Source organism: Epinephelus fuscoguttatus, linkage group LG14, assembly GCF_011397635.1.
Source record: "Epinephelus fuscoguttatus linkage group LG14, E.fuscoguttatus.final_Chr_v1".
NCBI lineage: Eukaryota > Metazoa > Chordata > Actinopteri > Perciformes > Serranidae > Epinephelus > Epinephelus fuscoguttatus.
In genome coordinates, this window is record NC_064765.1 from 5,984,543 (window position 1) to 6,004,428 (window position 19,886).

The 19,886-nt window shown below is 40.0% G+C and overlaps 1 protein-coding gene across 6 annotated transcripts in view; it reads left to right on the plus strand.

Annotated features, from left to right (window-relative positions):
* Positions 1 to 2,259: 2,259 nt before the first annotated feature.
* Positions 2,260 to 19,886, plus strand: part of klc1a (kinesin light chain 1a) — a 61,734-nt gene continuing 44,107 nt past the window's right edge. For 2 of the 6 annotated variants that reach the window (XM_049596708.1, XM_049596711.1), the window contains exons 1-4: positions 2,262 to 2,741; positions 10,521 to 10,788; positions 12,387 to 12,617; positions 13,810 to 13,888. In XM_049596708.1, coding sequence (XP_049452665.1) covers positions 10,522 to 10,788; positions 12,387 to 12,617; positions 13,810 to 13,888 — 577 coding nt within the window. In that variant the 5' untranslated portion in view covers positions 2,262 to 2,741; position 10,521. Of the gene's footprint in view, positions 2,742 to 10,520; positions 10,789 to 12,386; positions 12,618 to 13,809; positions 13,889 to 19,886 lie in introns of all 6 variants that reach the window. The other 4 variants (XR_007450947.1, XM_049596709.1, XM_049596710.1 and 1 more) reach the window with 4 other exon arrangements.

Here is a 19,886-nt window from a genome sequence, read left to right on the forward strand (position 1 = left end):
ATGAGAGTGTTAATAAGTCATAAATTAATTTTAGGCCAGATGTCTTCTCTTGTACTTAGTAACCAGTGGGGAAATGAAACAAAAAGCATTTACTCAAGTACTGTACTGAAGTACAAACTTGAGGTACTTGTACTTTACTTGAGTCTTTTTACTTCACAGATCCAGATTATCAATACAAAACATAAATCAGCTAGTACTTTATGATGTATTATTACAGATAAAGTGACCCACCAGTATATAAAGTTATTAGAAATACCAGCAGCAACATTTAAGTGATGAACACTAATGCATCAGTAATTTATAATACAGTCGTGTAATTTTAAATGGCTCATTCTGCGTATTGAGGTTTTTTTTTTAACTTTTGGTAGGCCCACTTAAAGTATATTTTGGTGCTTATAATTGTAACATATATAGATATATATATAGACATATAAATGCTAGTATGTAAAATATGTAAAAACAGTAAATGTATGTAAAAAGTGCATTATGCTACTAAAACACTGGTACATATGTTAAGTATGTACAAATATAAAAAATGTGTACATTATGGCACAATAACACCAGTATATAAGGTATGTAGAAAATATTTATATATGTGCTTTATGCTACCATGTGTAAAACTAGTGTGTAAAATATCTAACAATAAAATTTTAACATTAGTATGTAAGGTATGTGAAAATATTAAGATATAAGCATTATGCTACCATGTATAAAACTAATATTTTAAGCATGTTAAATATGCGCATTATGCAACAATAACACTTGAATGTAAAGTATAAAAAATATTTACATGTGTGCTTTATGCTACAATGTATAAAACTAGTATGTAAAATATGTGAAAAATAAATAACATTTTGCATTTTATGGTACACTAACACTAGAAGTATGAAAAAATATGTGCATTATGGCACAGTAATACTAGTGTGTAAAGTATATAAAAATATTTAAATATGTGCAATATGCTACAATGTGTAAATCTAATATTCTAAGTATGTTAAATATTTACATTATGATAAAATACCACTAGTATGTAAAATATAAAGATAAGTGCATGATGCTACAATGTGTAAAACAAGTATGTGAAGTATGCTACAATAACACTAATGTAATGTATGTAAAAATATTTACATGTGTGCTTTATGCTACAATGTGTAAAACTAGTGTGTAAACTATGTAAAAAAAAAACAACAATTTGTGCTTTATGGTACACCAACACTAGAATGTAAAGTATGCAAAAATATGTGCATTATGACACAATAATGTGCCATAATAATAATAATGCTCCTTCAGTGATAGACTGATTCACCCAAAGTGTGTGAAGGAACACTATCGCAGGTCCTTCCTGCCTGCTGCTGTCAGGCTACATAACCAGCACTGCTCACAGTAGACTGCACCATGGACACTTCATTGACACTTTATTGACACCACAGCTGTCTGCTGTTTTGCACATACAATCACTTGCACTAGATGTGCTCCCTTTATCCACTGCTCATTCTCATTCACTGCTGCTCATTATTATCCACTTCCTATTATTTTCATTATTATTATTATTGTTATTGTTATTTATCGCTGTCTCTTGTATTTTTGTACTTATTTGCATGCCTAGTTATTTAAGTTTTTTAAGTTTAATTTTAAAATCTTTAATCTGACTCTTTCTCCTTGACTGCTCTAACACTGGAATTTCTCAACCATGGGATCAATAAAGGTGTATCTTATCTTGTCTTAATAATACTACTGTGTAAAGTATATAAAAATATTTAAATATGTGCAATATGCTACAGTGTGCAAAACTAGTATTTAAAGTATGTAAAAATATAAAAATGTGTGCATTATGCTACAATAACACTAATATGCAAAATATTCAACAATATAAAAATACATGCACTGTGCTACAGTGTGTAAAACTATTATGTAAAGTATGTAAAAATATGTGCATTTTGGTAAAATAACACTACTATGTAAAGTATGTAAAAATTAGTAATTAGAAATGTATATAAGCGTGTGTATTAGGCTACTTGTGTACAACACAATATTTATCTGAGTGGAAAAATAAAAAGAAAACATATGTACAATTTGCATCATATGGAGAATTTATTAGGATTTTAAAAATAATATTGCGCACTTGATGATGTGAGTATCTTCTCTTAGTTTGTGTGTTAACTGTTGAAGCGTTGAGCCGTGAATAAATCTGGCGGTGGCTCAGTTTGCACCACAGCTTCCCCTTTAATCCGGACAGGGATGACATCATTACCGAGGAAGAGCGAGGGGGGCGCCGGGTAACGCCATTTTCACGCACCGCGCAGTCAGTCAGTCATCCAGCCAGTGGACCAGCGAGCTGTCATCTTCACCGGCGACTCGTCAACTCCTCATTTCGCCCCATGAAGCCGCCATCAAGTTAGTTTCACGGACTTGTTCCTGCCATGGAACCGACGGAGAACAGGCTTTTCCTGTATGGCTCCGACTAAAGTCAGTGTTTCTGACAGTTAGCTATGTAGCTAGCTGGTCATCATTAACGGCGGTTGATGCAGTGAAGCCCAGCGTCAGTCGGCAGAACATATCCCAGCCGGACACAGTTTGGATATTGTGTTTTATAACTTCTATATTTTCACCCTGATCAGCAAGAGTTGTGGGTCAAAGGAGCAACACCTTCATTTACAAAAAGACGTGATTTAGACGGTGAAAAGGCGAGAAAAACGGACGTTACAGTGAAGCTACATTGGCAACGGATGTCCTAGAGAACGGTAAGAATGGCTCCGTGTATTTCTTGGAATCGTATCATGAGCTAATTAACCACTTCACCAGGAATTTTCACGTTGTTTTCAAGTGTCATCTTTTCCAACAGCAGGCAGCTTAATCAATATAAGTCTTTATAGTTTTTAAAGATAAACCGTCTTTGATGTGTGGTCGGTGTTTACGTTAATTGCAGGAATTAGACGCCTTAAGCACATTAACTGTCACTGAGAGTGCTAGCTGAGGGTTAGCACTGTGGTGAGTGTGTGACAGGAGGTACTGGCTAACTGGTTCTTCAGGTTAATCCATTTGAAAGCGAGATAGCTGGGACAAAGCAGCAGGAACTACACGGCCATGGACTTACAAACATGCCAGGGAAGGATGCACTTGTTGGGCCACTGCAGCACCAGAAAGTCCTGATGTTTGTCATGTGATAATTGTTGGATGTCTCTTTCATTGATATTCAGAGCGGGTTGAGGGCTGTGAAAGCTGCCTGTGTTGAGGACACAGCTTCAGAGGGACAGTGGATCCCAGTGTGGGACTCACAGCTGGGAATCCCAAAAAACACTGAGAGGTGTCTTAGGAATATTTGAGATTTAAGACACAATCTATGAGTGAACACTACATGGCAGAAAATCTCAGACACACAGGTATGTCTGACTTTTGTTTACCATGCCGTGCAGACTTTAATGTTTAATCCACCCAAAGGGAGTGCTCATGACAACCTGCAGGGCTCCTCCTCCAGGATAACACCCCTCCGCTCTCCTGGGACAGCTTGTTGTTGGCTCAGAGATCCCAGAAGGTTTTGTGTGTGCTCCTGTTGCTGGAGGGAAATGATAATTATGTGTTGTCGCTGCAGATTTTGTTGTAATGCTGCAGGGTCGGCTTGACAGAGTGCTTCTGCAGGTGAAGCACACAACTAAAGAAAATGTCTGCAAAAACCTGACACTGGCTGCAGGTGTAGTACATTTTTATTTTACCCTTGCGTATTTTACACATCGTACTTGCAGAGATATTACAGTGAATTTCTTGTTACTTATTGGCTGACATATACACCTGGATAGACAAATCTCATCTGATACATCAGCCCAGCCAATTTCTTGGTTATTAAAATGAACATAAATGCACTAGAGACATTGGATGCAAAAAAGGAAATGCTTTTGTCCTCACTTGTTTTTCTAATCGTGTGTCATGACTGCAGAAAATCACAGTCTTTGACTAATTTAAAATACACTCAGTTGTCAGTCTAGCTCATACTAGTGCAGTCTATACTCTTTTCATGAAGGTTATACGGTTCAGTTTGTGCTGAAACTGTTTTAGAGAGGTGTTGATCGAACTTTGTGGTCACATAGACTTTATAAATCCATGTCAAACAAATAGATGTCACGACCTCATGGTGAGACGGGGCTGTCATGTGCCAATCACACAAATCAGCTCTTTCATAAAGGCTCTGGTGTAATCTGAATAGTGTGAAATGATGCTATCAGCTATGACAAATCTCTGGCAGAGCGCCACAGAAGTATTTAATACCCTAATGAGGAAATCGGGAGGAACTTGTGCAGTCTCAAAGTTCTTTTTTAACCCAGTTTAAAACCTGAAACTTGAATCTGTAGAGAAGCACATTATACATCAGAGTCAGTGTCTGTGTAGGAAACAAATCCAGTATATTCTCTTGGTATCTTTCAGCCTTCAGGGTGCTGCGGTAAGAAGCGGTGCCACCACTGTCTCTGTAGATCAGAGCATCTTAAAGTACTTCACTGATTCAGATGATAAATTTAATCTCGCCCGAGGCTCGCTCACGGAAATATAAAAAGAAATCATCAGTGCTCTTGTCATGTGAGCAGCTCATTTTTCAGAAGATGACACGTAGTTTAACACAGCAGCAAATTAATTCACATAAATTACTATTAGTCATGTTCCTGTGTCAGGGTTAGGTGTTAATTTTCAATTTTATTGTTGTGTTGCCTGTAGCGCCTCGTGTCCACCAGACACAGAACACCGAATCAGTCCATTATTGATACCAAGCATACTTGTCATTTCCTGTGTGTCAGCTGTGCAGCGTCAGGTCTCGTGGCTGCCTGGTTCGTTTTCCCTTTTCTTGTTTCCTGAAGCTACAGTCACATGATGTGTATGTAAAAGCTTGATAGTTGAGTAAGACTAATGTTTGTACAGAAGTGGTGAAATCAAAGACTGCAGCATGTTGAAGTTCAAGAGGAACAGTGACAGATATACGCGTACAGTATTGAGAATTGTAATGCGGGTATCTGGGGCTGCAAAACATATCAATATTACATTATTGGGATATGAGACTTGATGTCATGTTTAATTTTGAATGTCATGACATTAAGTGTTGTCTTTTTCCTGGTTTTAAAGGCCAAGTTATTCTAAAGTGGTGTAATTTTCTAAACTTACCAGGCTGTTCTAGCTGTTCTATCAGTTCCCTTTACCAACTTAGTCATTATATCCACATTATTGATGATTATTTATCAAAAATCTCATTGTGTTGATGAGTGAAAGCAGCAATTGTCAACCCTACAATATCGTTGTAATATCAGTATTGAGGTATCTTGTCAAACATATCATATTTGATATTTTTGTCCATTACGTAGCCCTTCAGCTATCAGTATTTTTGCATTAACAAAGGATCACTTCACATACATACAAACGAAATGTGTTTCACACCTGCCACTAATCACTAAATTTGCTCCAGTGCATTATGAATAAAGTGCCAGTACTACTGCTACTTGTACTTCTATCTGCAGTTCCCTCCAGCTCTCATCATTGGGGTGTCGGTGGCTTAGTGGATAGAGCAGGTGCCCCATGCACAAGGCTGTTGCCACGGGGGCCCGGGTTCGACTCCAGCCTGTGGCCATTTCCTGCATGTCACTCCCCCTCTCTCTCCCCCCTCACACTAGCCTGTCCTGTTGATTAAAGGCTAAAATGCCCCAAAAAATATCTTTAAAAAAAAAAAAAAAGCTCTGATAAACTTTGTTTACACTCTCAGCCTTGCGCCAGAGACTAGCTGGTAAAGAAAGAAGAATATTTAGCAGTGAAAAAGCCAAAACAGAACTTAAAGAAGAGTGGAAACTGAACTTAAAATTGTCAGGTGGCCAAGGACATGACTCAAAGTGAATTCTGATGTTGCTCCATATTTTCCAGCTTGTTTCTGCTCTGAAGTAGTGAAATAAAATCTGTAATTTCTGGTTTAGAGTGTCAGTCTGCAAGTGTGATGGGTTATAGATTTGTTTGTTTTTTTACTGTCAACTTATTTTTTGTCTGTATTTGGTGCAAGTGTTCAGTTGTCAGCACTGGATTTACCTTTGTATGTTGCGCTCTTTTTTGTTTTAGGCTATTGTAGACTAGGGCTGCAATGATTAGTCGACTAATCGATGACTAATCGACTATTAAAATAATCGGTGTCTATTTTAGTAGTCAACTAATCGGTTTGAGTCATTTTTCATAGAAAATACTATAAAAGTACCCCAAAATACTCTTATTGCAGCTTCTTACATTCACATATTGGCAGCTTTACACACTCTCCCATGACGGTGAACTAAAAACCTTTGGCGTGAGTATGAAATAAGACATTAGATAATAAATTTTGGGATTTGGGAGAGACAGACCGACATTTTTCACCATTTTAACACATTTTTCGATAAAATGATTAGTCAGCTAATCGAAGAAATAACCGACAGATTAGTCGACAGTGAAAATAATTGTTAGTTGCAGCCCTGTTGTAGACGACGCTGGTATTGTTAACCACCCTACCTAAAGCTGTTTATACCAGACAGACAGAGCAAACAGCAACTGCAAAATGTTTTCGTTGACAGGATACAGGTAGAACAACTGTTGCGTCATTTGAATCATGGATGGAAAGCAGCCAAACAAGCACACATCAGTGAGAATATCATAAATCATTTAAGAGTAGTAATTAGTTAGTAAATGTAACTTGGAGAGGCTCTCAGACTTTCTTTCTCTGTAAAAGTGAATCACAGCTCTCATCATCTAATGGCTATCAGCCCACACATCGCTGACTAAGACTGTTTCCTCACAGTGCTGCTTTTCCTGCTGCCGGCTCCGTCCTCATACATGAAGCCCAGAGCAAGCACTCACTGTTCCTCTTCTTCGTTGGTCCCAAGCACAACCCGCCCTCCCCCCATCCATACCCCACCAGCCTCTCCATCGCCTTATATCACTGCCTTAACCTGCTTACACGAGGAGCTGCAGCGTCCCCAGGCGCTCCGCTCCAAGCCAGCTATTTACATTTCAAAAGTTCTAACATCAGAAGTAGTTTTCCGTGCCTTTCCCCATGGTGCTTTGTGCTCTGAGACTCATCTGATGCCAGAAATAAAGGACTGTTGGATCAGAGCAGGAAAGAAAGGCTTGTGCTGTCACTTTCACTTCTGTATTACACAGCCTGCAGTGATAGTTGTTTTGTCTTGTTCTTTGCACTTTGGGATGTTTGCAGTGGTTGACCTTGCTCTGTGTTGTTGGTGTTGACTCAAACCCATAGGTCAAATGCATGAGCCATTCAAAGACCTAATTTGAATAGGTTTCACAGTGTCAGAACAACTTTTATTTTGATGCTTACAGCTTGAAGGTTATATGTTTTTCCTTGCCTGGGTCCAGACCTTGCAATCCAAGTGGACAAATTGGAAAAGGAGTGTAACGAGTTGACAATTCTGTTTGATATCAGGCAATGTTTTCCCCTCGAGCAGTGCAATAAGATCTGCTTATCAGTTTTTCAGCTTATTTACAGCAGTGAGGGACTTGTAGCTGAATGGATGTGATGGAAACACTGACGCTAACTGACATGATGTGCATTTCCTTAATTAACCAATAGGTTAGTGGCCCCAGCAATAATTTACTGCTAAAGCAGTCCATCTGTTCTCTGCAGCATAATGAAATGTGGAAATTTAAGTGTTTTGGTGGTCGCTGTAAAATTTCCACTAAGATAGGTATGACTTTTTATTGCAGATGACATAATTTGTGTGCTGTTTGCTTGATTACTCTCTATAAATCAGATATATCTACATATGTATGAAGAATCAACAACGAGACAGTGTTCTGTGTTTTGTGTTCTGGTTTACGTTTGTAGTCTGTTTGTAGTCCGACTAGTAATGACCAAACATGTTTCAACGGCGGGGAATCAGTCCATGCGGAGAGGCGGAACGCATTGGTTGAAATGCAGTCTTAGAAGTTGGAACCCATCGGCCATGTTTAACGGCGAGTTAGTCTTATATTAGCTTTTTTAGCAGAATGGCCAGCGCATGGAAGAGGAAGTCTTGGCCCAGATATCAGCTTACTTCATCAGATCAGCCTGAAATATTGGCCTTTGCCCCCAGAAGCTTTATCATCGTCAAATGATAGCCGATGGGTTCCAAGATTGGCTATTGTCAAATTATGTAATCATTTAATAGTAAAATTAAAGCAAAAATGTAAAACGTCGCCCTCTTCCAGCTTCCTAATGGTGAGAATTTGGTGGTTTCTTTATTTTATTTGGTAGTAAACTGAATATTTTCGACTGTTGGTAGGCCTAAACAAGCAATTTGTACATGTTACTGTAGACTTGAGGGGATTGTGATGTGCATGTCTCCCTTCCTTCCGACATTTTATTGACCAAATGATGAATGAATTAGTCGAGAAAACGATCAGCAGGTTAATCCATCTCTAATTCTTCTGTTTTTAGGTGTTCATGAGAAAATAATTGCACTCTTGAAACTGATGTTGAATTTGAGAAACAAGTGAAACATTTACACCAGCAGCAGGATAAATACTAATAATTTTGCTTTATCAGTTTGCCAACAATGTTAGGAACATGTAGTTTGGCACAACAGTTGACGTTTGAGGTTAATATTAAGCATTTATTTTAGTTAATTTCACTGGAAACCCCCTCGTGCTGCACAGCTCTGCTCACCTGAAGCTGCTGTTTTTCCATCTCCTGCACACATTGTTTCCTGCCCAGCTGTCAGCTGATAGGCTGCAGGCTGGTTGCTGAGTCACATGGAGCGATCAGAGCTGTAACCCTCCCTCCGTCTGCCTCGTCTGCTGCGGGCAGTCTTCAGCTATTGTTTTTTTTTTTTTTTTAACTTCTTCTGAAATGTGAAATCGAAGGCAGTTCGGGACGCGTCTGCTTATCTGTCGTCACCTGATGCCATAGCAGCTCTTATTCTCAGGTGGGCAAGCTGGGTCAACACATTTTATCACGGCAGCACCGAGGATAAGAGTAATGTGAAGTCAGTCACATGGAAGAGTTGTTGCATTTCTGTGTTTTCCACAGAGCCATGCAGGAAAACAGAACTTAAGTCAGTGTTTCTGTTATTATTCAGTTTCAGTTTGGTGTGCTTGAAGAGATTTATTAGGCTGCTCGCTACAAGTGCTGCCGAAGCGCTCAGTCATAATCCTCTTAAAGTTTGTGTGTGTGTGTGTGTGTGTGTGTATGTGTGTGTGATGAATGCAAAGCAAAGAAAGTCAGGATTGTGTGGGAAGGAGTGCATGTGGAGTGTGTTGACGGTCAGTGTCAGAGGAACAGATATTAACCTGCGGTGTTTAGCTAATATGTGCATAATAATAATAATAGCATCAGTTTTACCTGCTACACCTAATAGTCTCCCTCCTTAATCACCAAGGCTGATTCAGGATGTGATTATGTGCTATGACCGCATTATGGCAGCACTAAGACGCTGAGTATTATTGGAGATATTGTAATCATGAATATGAATGCTCGGTTGGTTTTACTACACTGTACGGTAATTGGTGACTGCAAACTAATTGAAATATTTTTGTAGTTTTTAGATTAGATTAAAACAGGCTAGTTGCAGGTAAAGCTAATAAATGCTTACTCGAATTCATATTAAAGATGCAACACTATAATAAATTGTAAAAAGTGGTAGCTGCCACTCATTGTGTTATTTCAGCTCTCAGAGATTTCCTTTCTAACAATCCTCCCCTCATATCTATTGTTATCTGTGAACCACACGCAGCCCACAAGCCTCAGATCTGGATTTGAACTGTCAGCGTGCAGCAGGTTTATTGTCTGTGGTTTGGTTTGAAACTTTTCATCACAGCTGCACCAAAGTCGCTGTTTTTCTTATAGCATCTCAAGTGATGACTCCTCCTCACTTCAAACAGCCTTTTTTACAAATGCGACATTACGTTTAACCTTTGTTTATTGAGCTTTTTTTGCCGCTCACGCCCTGCTGCTGTCAGTACCTCGCTCAAAGGCACCTTAAGTGTTGTTTGAGAGAGAAGCTTCAACGTTTCCTTTGAAATCTCTCAACCTGAACCAAGAACTTTCCAGTCATACAAACAGGGTCTAACCTTTTCATTAAGCCAATGTTGTTTCTCACACTGAGCCGAGTATTGATTGTAAAGAGAGATGCATCAGGCTGTGTAGTGGCCATGAGACCAGGAAAGGTCAGGAGGATGCAACTTTGAATTGAACATCTGAGGGTTACGTGTCTGTCCATAAATAAATGAATGAATCTATATGTCACACATTTCTGGTTAACCACAATGTGTTCCTCTGTTAAGTCCCTTTTTCCTGGTGGTCCTGTCTCAGATTTTTTTTAAAGTGTAGCAAAAGTTAACCCCGATTAAAGATGTTATGTTTAATTTACAAGTTCAGAGTCTTTAGACAGCCACATTCTTTTGGCATTTAATATTCTTGGTGTCTGATCTTTGGGGACCTGCTGCAAACCTGCATTAGTAAAAGCAACTTCAGCCACACTGAAACTCATTCATACATCATTTTGACATTAACCTTCCTTTCCCTGTCGTTTTCCCCGCAGGATGCGTGAGGACATGTCCACCATGGTGTGCGTGAAGGATGAGGAGGATCCTGGGGAGAAGCTGTCCCAGGATGAGATCATCTCCCGGACCAAGCAGGTGATCCAGGGGCTGGAGGCCCTGAAGCAGGAGCACCACTCCATCCTGGAGGGTCTGCTGGGCACGCTGCGCTGCCTGAAGCAGGATGAGGAGGGCGTCCTGGTGGAGGAGAAGTCCCACATGATACGCAAGTCCCTGGAGATGCTGGAGCTCGGGCTGAGCGAGGCACAGGTATGTATCTGTACCTTCACAGAGTCTGTCAGCCACTGAGTGAGTTATTATTAACTGAAATATCAAAAACCATGCTTTTTTGAGTAATGTTTGAATTCCTTTTCTTGCACATAATACAAGCAATCTTTTGAACAACATTTTGATAAAACTAGGAGAAAGATGAGCATTTTTTTTACTAATGACAAGAACAGCATGTCAGATACGCAGTGGTTTTAGCTGTAATTTTCATCTAGCTCATCCAGTAAAAAATTATAGAGGGAAAACTTCAGAAGTACCAGATTCAACTGTTTTTTCATTTTCATTATTTCTACACTCAAGAAAATAAAGTTGATATTTCTGTTGCTGGATCTCTGCTTATTTGACGGTTTAATGATACCGTACTTTCAGTGGACAAAGACGCTAGAGTGACAGACTTCAAACTAGAAGGAGGGAAAGAAGGACAGAAATCATAATGGCTGTGGCTCTTGCTGGTGCTGGGGCATAAAATTCATGCAGGAGTGACTGTGCATAAAGCATACATGCAATTTCTAATGTGGAGTTGTTAAATTCATCCTTCAAGTTCATATACCATGTTGCCTTATTCGTTATCTTCTTAAATTACATTTTTAATACATAATATTCTAAAATCAGTGTTTTTCAAAGACTAAGACTCTCCTCTAGGTGACTAGTGGAAAAAAACACAAAGATTTCCCACATCCTCCTGAAGAAGGAGATGTTAGGAGAGAAGCTTTTACTCCTCAGAGATGAAGAATGTTAATAATGCACCTTTTTTTCAGACAAAGTTTGAAAACTCCCAATTGATTGTGTCGTTTCTCACTTGGCAAACACCAGCCTATGAGTCACTGATGAGTCACTGTTGATGCTCTAGCCTCTCATCTCTATCTCCCAGCAGGCTTTGCCTATTAAATATACAATACACTGCACCATGCAGACTCTAATATCCACCTTCAGCTTTTTGGGTAGCCTGCAGTTGTTGTAAAATACAGTGTGATTCATATTTTTCTGCACAACCTTGCTGCTCAAACACCCCTGATGTCTCTGTGCCTCAGACTCTTTGTCTGATTACACCCCTCCCAGCCTTTCACCTCACACCATATGTTATTAGGTCGATGCTTTTACCCAAAGTGCCTCAGAATAACATTAGTGTACACATATTTAGTCCTGGTGGGGAGTGCCAGTTTTAGTGCCCAAATTTACACATGATTCTGCCACTGAACTTTCCGCTATTTTCCTCAGATTTAAAATGTTTAATTCATTTTGTGCATTGTATTAATAGCCTCTTATGTATCAAGGATTCTGGTATTACGGTGTTTTAAAATCTTTAGATAGTCTTGAATATCCCTGGACTTGAGGGTTTTAGTGTAAATGTTCTTACAGGATGTTTGAAGCTAAGAATGACTTGGAATTATTGTGAATATTGTTACGAGGTGGTTCCAAGCCAACTCACACATATGAGATCATGTTCAAGCGCTGTAGCTCAGGGATACAGGGAATATTGTCTAAATGATCACCCCAAAGACATAAATATGTGGTATAATTGAATTATGAAGCAATTCTGGTGTGTAAAGAAACCCCCCCTCCCCTCCTTTTTTGTCCAGGTGATGATGGCGCTCTCGAGCCACCTGAGCTCAGTGGAGTCGGAGAAGCAGAAGCTTCGGGCTCAGGTACGCCGGCTCTGCCAGGAGAACCAGTGGCTGAGGGACGAGCTGGCCGGGACGCAGCAGAAGCTGCAGAAGAGCGAGCAGAGCGTGGCCCAGCTGGAGGAGGAGAAGAAGCACCTGGAGTTCATGAACCAGCTGAAGAAGTACGACGAGGACTTGTCCCCATCTGTGAGTCCCTGAGTCTTCTTCAGAGTGTGTTAGCGTGTCCTCATGGTTAATATGCTCGACCAGGCATTTTAATATCCCGCAGCAATCCCCGGCCTTGTGCTGCTTTACATAAAAATGCTTCAACTGGGTTTATTGAGTAATACTGATTTTAAATTTGGGGAAAAGGAGAGTGGTTGTATTGGACCAGTACTCTGTATCAGCATGTATATGTTCCTTTAGATTTGGTATCTGCACTGGAAATAGAGAAGTTGAACTGATTCATACCTAGGACAGATGAAGGTCATTCAAATAAGATGGATAGTATATTAAATGGTGCCTGCCCAGTGAGAGCAGATGGATTCATCTAAAGAATGCATCACATTCAAACTACTCTGACTCACATAGACTGATGCTATAATGCCATTGGCCGCCTCCGCTGTAGTTTGACTGTAGTTTTAAAGGGTCCAATGAGTTCCTCCAGAGCTACAGTACAGTCAGGCTTTACCTCCAGAGCAACCATTATCAAATTATGTTTGTGTTTTTATCTGAAAGTTGAATCACACATGTCTCTTCCTGTTTTTTTGTGGCTAATATCAGTGCATGCTTCCCCACATGCAAATGTTCCCCTCTGACACTATTTTGCCAGGGCACCATCACTGCATCCAATATGTTTTTCATTGGTTTAAAGAAATACCAACAAACAGCTTTTTCTTTCCCCTCCAGCAGAATGATAATGCGTTAACACAGTGCCGTGGAGATAGGTCTGGCTACGCAAGCCTACATTCAAACTAACAAGGGGAAATACCACCTTACTGTCTGCAGCAGTGGTCATGTGTCTGTGTTTGAAGTATGCAAGCTATTTTTCCAACAATTAGCTGATACTACTGATAAGAACAAACACATTCTGCTTCTAAACAAGTTAAAGAGTCTTATTTCCTCCTGCACCTTCTCGCCCACTGATTCCTTTGTATTTTGGGCTTTTAAGTCATGTCCCTGAACTCCTCATCAGCGGCAGAGTCGATTAAAAGATATCAATAGGAACACTATCTTTTAACACTTTGAAATGTGCTTGACGGGACCCAGGCTATAGAATGACTGCATCAGTTGTTTAGAGAACATTGAGTCAATTCATTCATTGTCCTCATCTCTCCCCTCTCCTCCTCCTCCTCCTCCTCCTCCTCCTCTTCCAATGCCTCACTCACTCCCCTCTCAGGAGGAGAAGGACTCTGATTCCAGTAAAGAGACTCTGGACGATCTCTTCCCAGATGATCAGGACGACCAAGCCCCAGGCAGTAAGTGTCCCTCCTTCCTCTTGTTCCCTCGACTCTTTGGGGGATTCTCACGCATTTTCAGTCACGGACCCAGATATGAAATGTAGTTCCTAGCCTTGGGATGCAGATGTATCTGTAGGGATGCTCTTGTCAATTGGGAAGACTTTTAAAAAAAATGTGTTAAGGAATAGTTGAAAGACAAAGTTAACTTCAGCTTCCATAACATTAATACTTTGTAGTTGAAGGCTGTGACTAATGATGTGAAGATTTGTCTAAAAAATTGGATGGTTTTTTTTTTCTGATGGGTGCAGTCATTTTGAAAATGTCACTGCTTTAAAATGTATTTCTCCTGTGGAAACAAAACTTCAATCTCTGCACCAGCAACACTCACTAATATACCGAAGTCTAGTCAGTGGACGTCCCCAGAGTCAGAATTTATATCACATATTTTATGAGGGTGAGTTTCTGCTGCCATGCATCACTTTTCTGAAGCCTCATAAATCTTTGTTTTTTTTTTCATCTTTGTCTACTTAAGCTTTCCCTGCCTCACTCTGCCACTCTCCCACTCTGCGCTCCTCTCCTCATGTCCACCCCTTCCCTCAGTGTTTGATGGGGTGGTCTTTCAGTAGCTCAGTAACCCAGACAGTAAAGCTGTGTTGGCTGTAAAGGCCCATTAGTCAGGACCTAGTTTAGCCTGGAAGGAGGCCAAATGGGGTGAAAACCTCCCAACCAGATTGGTGTTATATAGTTCCAGGATTTCTAAACTGTGTTCTTTTTGTGTGGCTGTAGTCAAGTGAAATAATGTTTGGCAAAAGACCACAGTGGTGTTGTAATGAACTTTGAATAAAAATGAAATTCTTAAATATAAACATTTGGCAAAAAAGTGAAAGCACATAATTCTTATAAGCTTCAATCTGCTCGTCCTCTGAAACCAAATGCAAAAGCCCCATTTTAACGGGATTATAACTATAATTAAGTCCAACGCCCACTAGAAGAGCTCCAGCACTAATTTGGCTCAATTTAAAGGACTATACTGTAGCTTTGAGGTTTCTTTGGGACAGCTAAGAGAGGGTGACCTACAAGCCTGTGTTCTCCACAAAAACAGCACACACTTTGTTCCCAAACTTGGCAGTGATTTTGTTTTTTTTTTTTGTACAAAGGTAATTCCCATTTGGCTCCTGGCACCAGTTTGTCAGCCAGTTTAAATTGCTGACAAAATGGACAGCAGACTGGCTCACACTCTGCAGATCACTGTCTGAGTCAGACTGCAGCTCTGTTTGTCCTCTTTGTGTCGTCTTTGTTAAACTGTTTAATTTAACCTACCAGCTGGAGGTTTGGTCAGAATGAAAATATATCCTGCAGAGCACATAAAGTACCAAGTGTTTAAACTTAAAGTCCCCTGCCATTAAAAAATGTTTTTTCTTCCCTTAATCTCCCCTAAAATGTCTGACCTTGACTATACTGACTTGTATCTGTGCAGAGTTTGTCACTAGAGAAGTGTCTTCACGTTCCTCTGCTGAAGGGGTTGATGTCTGTTCACCTTCCCAAAATGTGAGTTTCAAACGTAAGCCAGGCAACCTAGCTCAGGTACCCCACACATTTGAAAGCCAGTCGCTGTCTAATACAGGGAACACATCACAAAGAAACCTGAAACCTCCAGCGCAGAGCGGAGGTGTCAGTACACAGAGCAGAGTTAGCATTAGCATAGTGACAGTTTTGATAGCAAACGTGGTGGAGTGTGCAGTTTTTGCATGTTAACCATACCAATGTGAACACACTATAATGTTGTAGCAGATATTATTGTGTGTTTCACTGCTATTAATGCTGTGTCAGCCACTGCTAGTTACAAGCTAACAAACAACATAGACAAACAACAGACGCTAACTACACTTAGCTTTCTGTTGCAGTCTGCTAGTTGCTGATTTTGGTGCATGCCAGACTCCTGATCTGAGTCTGGGTCTGACATAAGACCTTTCTCTGACGCTAACGTTAGCCATCTTGATGCACACTGCTTCTTCACCGGTCAACCAAGCACAAGTAGCAGCATGCCAGACATATCTTACACTTTGTTTTAGCGCCGTGTCAGCGCTGGAGAAAGCAGAAAGTGAAAGCAAAACTTAGCACGCATAGGTGGTAGATGAGGCAGAGGCCAGATCCTGAATTTCTTCATCTGCTTCCAGCACATTTTCAGATCATTTTATTCATTTTTCAAAACTATTTATTTGGGAAAACTCCAAGAAACAAAATATTAAAATGTGTCTGGAGAGGTACATTAACATTTAATCATAATAATGATAATAATTTTATTTATACAGCACCTTTTAAAAATAGAGTTTACAAAGGGCTTTGACAAACAAAGCAGGAGCAAGATACCCAAGAGGCAATATAACTATAGAAGCCAAATATAATTTTAGTAAACTTAGTGGCTGGTAGAAGGGCTAATTTGTATACAAGAAATTATTCAAAGCATATCTTCTTCCTCTGCCATAGAGCTCCATTGCTGTGCAAAAAACTTCAGTGACCAGCTGTTTTAGGAAATTACCAAGCCTTAAGACTAACATTAAACATTGGTGTGCTGTTTTTAAGGAAGTAGTGGCCTTGGGTTGAGAGCCGCGAACAGCGAGAGGAAGTGAAAGACGTATTATTGCAGTTAGTTTTTTTATATTGTTTTTTTGGTTACATTCAACATCTTGTCCTCTGTGTTTCTGCTTTCAAACAAACCAGCATTTCTACTGTTTATGTGCCGACGAGAATGTGTCCAGCGGTAATTCCCCGCTCTTACAGTGTTTCGTGGGTGTAATTTTAGGTTTTGATCCAGACTTGTCTGTGATTTGGCCCAAATTACGACTGCAGTGCAGGTTGTAGAGCAGAAGAAACGGAGCAGGTTGTTTTTGGAATACTGTGTCAAATTAGAGGACTCCATTTTTTTCATGTTTTTAGATGGAAAACTGGCTTCATTATGCTGCCTTTCAGCATTTTCCCCACCAGTTTTAATAAATTCTCCGCTGTGTTGAGCAGCACGGGCTGAATATAAATGATGACCAGACAGGAGAGACAGACTTAATAGAATATAGCTGTGAGTTGTGTTGGGGAACAGCGGGAGCATAAGATTGACTTTCCACAACATAAATTTCAATAAAAAGGAGTGTCACTTCAGAGGTCAGTACTGCATAATGATTAAAAAAATAAATTAGGTGACGTTTCCCTTCCGAGTTATTAAGACGGTAACATCAGCGTAAAGGGTAGATATATCAAAAAGTCACTGAGCTGCAAACAGAGAAGGTGGACGAGCAGAAGAATTATTTAGAAAGATTTTTATCTTTATTTAATTCATTTTGTTGAGGCTTTATACCAAAAGATACGGCAATTATCTGGCAGAAATAGGCCTCTGGCACAATAATCTGTTAACTAATTATACATAAAAAAAAATCGGGAATTGTTGACAGGCACCGTAGAAATTAAATGTTGGTAATTGTAAGTGAGGTTTGAGATAAACACAGTTTAAAAAAACAACAACACATAATCCAATAATTATGCACCTGCACGTGATTACATAAACAATTCTCAGACGTTCATTGTTGCACACACCTACATCAAGTAGCTACATTTGAGGATGATATATACAACACTCAAAGGACTAAATATAAGACACAGATGGGTGTTAGCCTGGAGGGAAGCAGTAGTTTATTGGTTTTATGTCACCAGACTAAATCCCTCCTCGTTCTTCTTCATGGCTTCAAATAAAAGTTAATCAAATGGCTCTAAAATACAGCAGTGTTTAAAGGGGTAGCTTGGATTCTTTGGAGTGAGATTGTATGAGGTACTTATCCATAGTCAGTGTATTACCTACAGTAGATGGCGGTCTGCATGCTCCCTGTTTGTAGAGACTAGCAGGAGTATCACCACAGAAGCTGAGCTATGTAATGCTTAGGATGGGGGGTTGCAGTAAAACTTGCTTTAGCAACTTAAAAAAAAGCCAGTTTAAGTTTTAGTGTACGTTATATTGAGAATACTTTTAAGCACTTTCCCTTGACGACAGACAGCCCTTTCCTTTGGCACTACATTTTCTCAACCGTAGATCTCCTCTATTCCTACACATTAGGGCTGCCCCCTAAAAGTCGGAGATTTGAATCATTAGCTGGAGACCTTTCAGTTGACTGAGATTGCTTCAAATTGAGCAGTCAGTGTGCAGTGTACCTCTTGGGATGATTTGGTCCCCAGATTTAGCTGCAGAGTGAATGTCACAGTCACACTGAACATCCTGCTGAACCCTGTCCAACCTGTCTAGCTCCAAAGGAACACAAAAAAGGAACAGTAGTCAAATATTCGAATTGAATAAACAAATGTGATTCGAGTCATTATTTTGAGTCAGGTACAGCCCTGCTACACATCTCTCTCTTTCAGTCCATTCAGTCTCCATCTGCAAAAGTTCCTTTGAAACTGGTTCATAAAGGTATCCTCTTGTCTCCAAAGTAAACAGCTTGTCATCGTAGCTGTCATCATCACCCACTTTATTTTCTTGTATTTATTGTCTCTTCCATTAACCACTGATAGTCTGGCCCAAACAGCTGATCTTGGGTCTATAAAAGTTCTATGGTAGAGGAAATATAGTGCCAAAGGAACAGGCTGTTTGACGGCAAGGTAAAGCAGTGAAAATAATCTCAACATAGTGCACACTTAAACTGATACTGATTTTTGTAGGTTGCTAAAATACATTTTGCTGCTGCCCCCGTCCACGTTAGTACATTGCCAAGCTTCTGTGTCGGCACTCCTGCCTGCTTCTCCAAACTAAGAGTTCGCTGACCTTCATTTACTGTATGTAATACACTGACTATGGAAAAAAATCCAAACTGTCCCTTTAAAGTAGTGTTTGTTTTTGAAGGAATGAAGAGGTTGGACGGATGAGAGAGGATGGTGAGGCAGTAGTAGGCCGGTGCATGGTAAAGTAACGCTTCATCGAATGCTGCTTCCATTGGCATTAATCCTCTCTCAGTGTGAAACGGAGCTGCATGAGACACTCTGTGTGTGTGTGTGTGTGTGTGTGTGTGTGTGTGTGTGTGTGTGTATAAAAGTGTGTGTCTGGAGTAGATTAGATGTCTTTTCTCCTTGAGCGTATTCAGACTGCCTGAAAAGCTTTTGGGGTTTGGGTAAATTGCCGTCAGCAAGAAAGAAGATAATGGTGGATGACAGCTCTGCCTTTATTTAAATTGGCCTTGGGCTTAAATGCACTGATTTCTCTGTACAAATATTTACATTTCAGTCATTTAGCTAACTCTTGTTAGCTACAGTAAATTAGTGGATGAGCGTGTAGAGATTTAGCGTCCTGCTCCTGTCGTTTCAGTCGAACCTGCAGTATTATTAAAGTGGGGGTTCAAGGAATCAGTGTTGCATCTCCAAAAAAAATTTAGAGACTAAGGTATCTTAACTTTTAGTCCTTTGTAAAATTCAAACTCCAGAAATGGTGAATCCTACACTTCCTGTAATGCAGTGGATGATTTCGGGGGTTAAGATGTCAACCATGCACCATGTAGTCTCGCTGTTGACCATTGTTGCATCTCTCTTGTTTTTCTGTCATCTCTCCACCATCTCTGTTTTCAGATTGTATGTAGTGCTTACCTCATATGTAGTGAGTGGACACATTTGGACAAACATGATTTAGGTATTGGTCGTTTAAAGGTCCAGTGTGTAGGATTTAGGGGGATTTAGTGGCACCTAGCAATGAGGATTGTCAGATTGCAACCAGCTGAAATTTCTCCTGGTTAGAATTTCTTTAATGTTCATTGTTCATGAGGTTTTTACTGGGAGCTTAATTATTTGCACAGGTCTCTGCCTCTCCAAAACAAATGGAACAGGTGATTTACAGTAGTGAAAACACAGAATAAAGAATGTCGACTTGTCGGTGAAAATTCTCAGTCATCCAGGTCACGGTATCGTAAGTGCTATATCGTAGGCAACTGGACTTGCTTGCGTTTCTTGAAGATGTTTCGCCTCTCATCCAAGAGGCTTCTTCAGTTGAGTT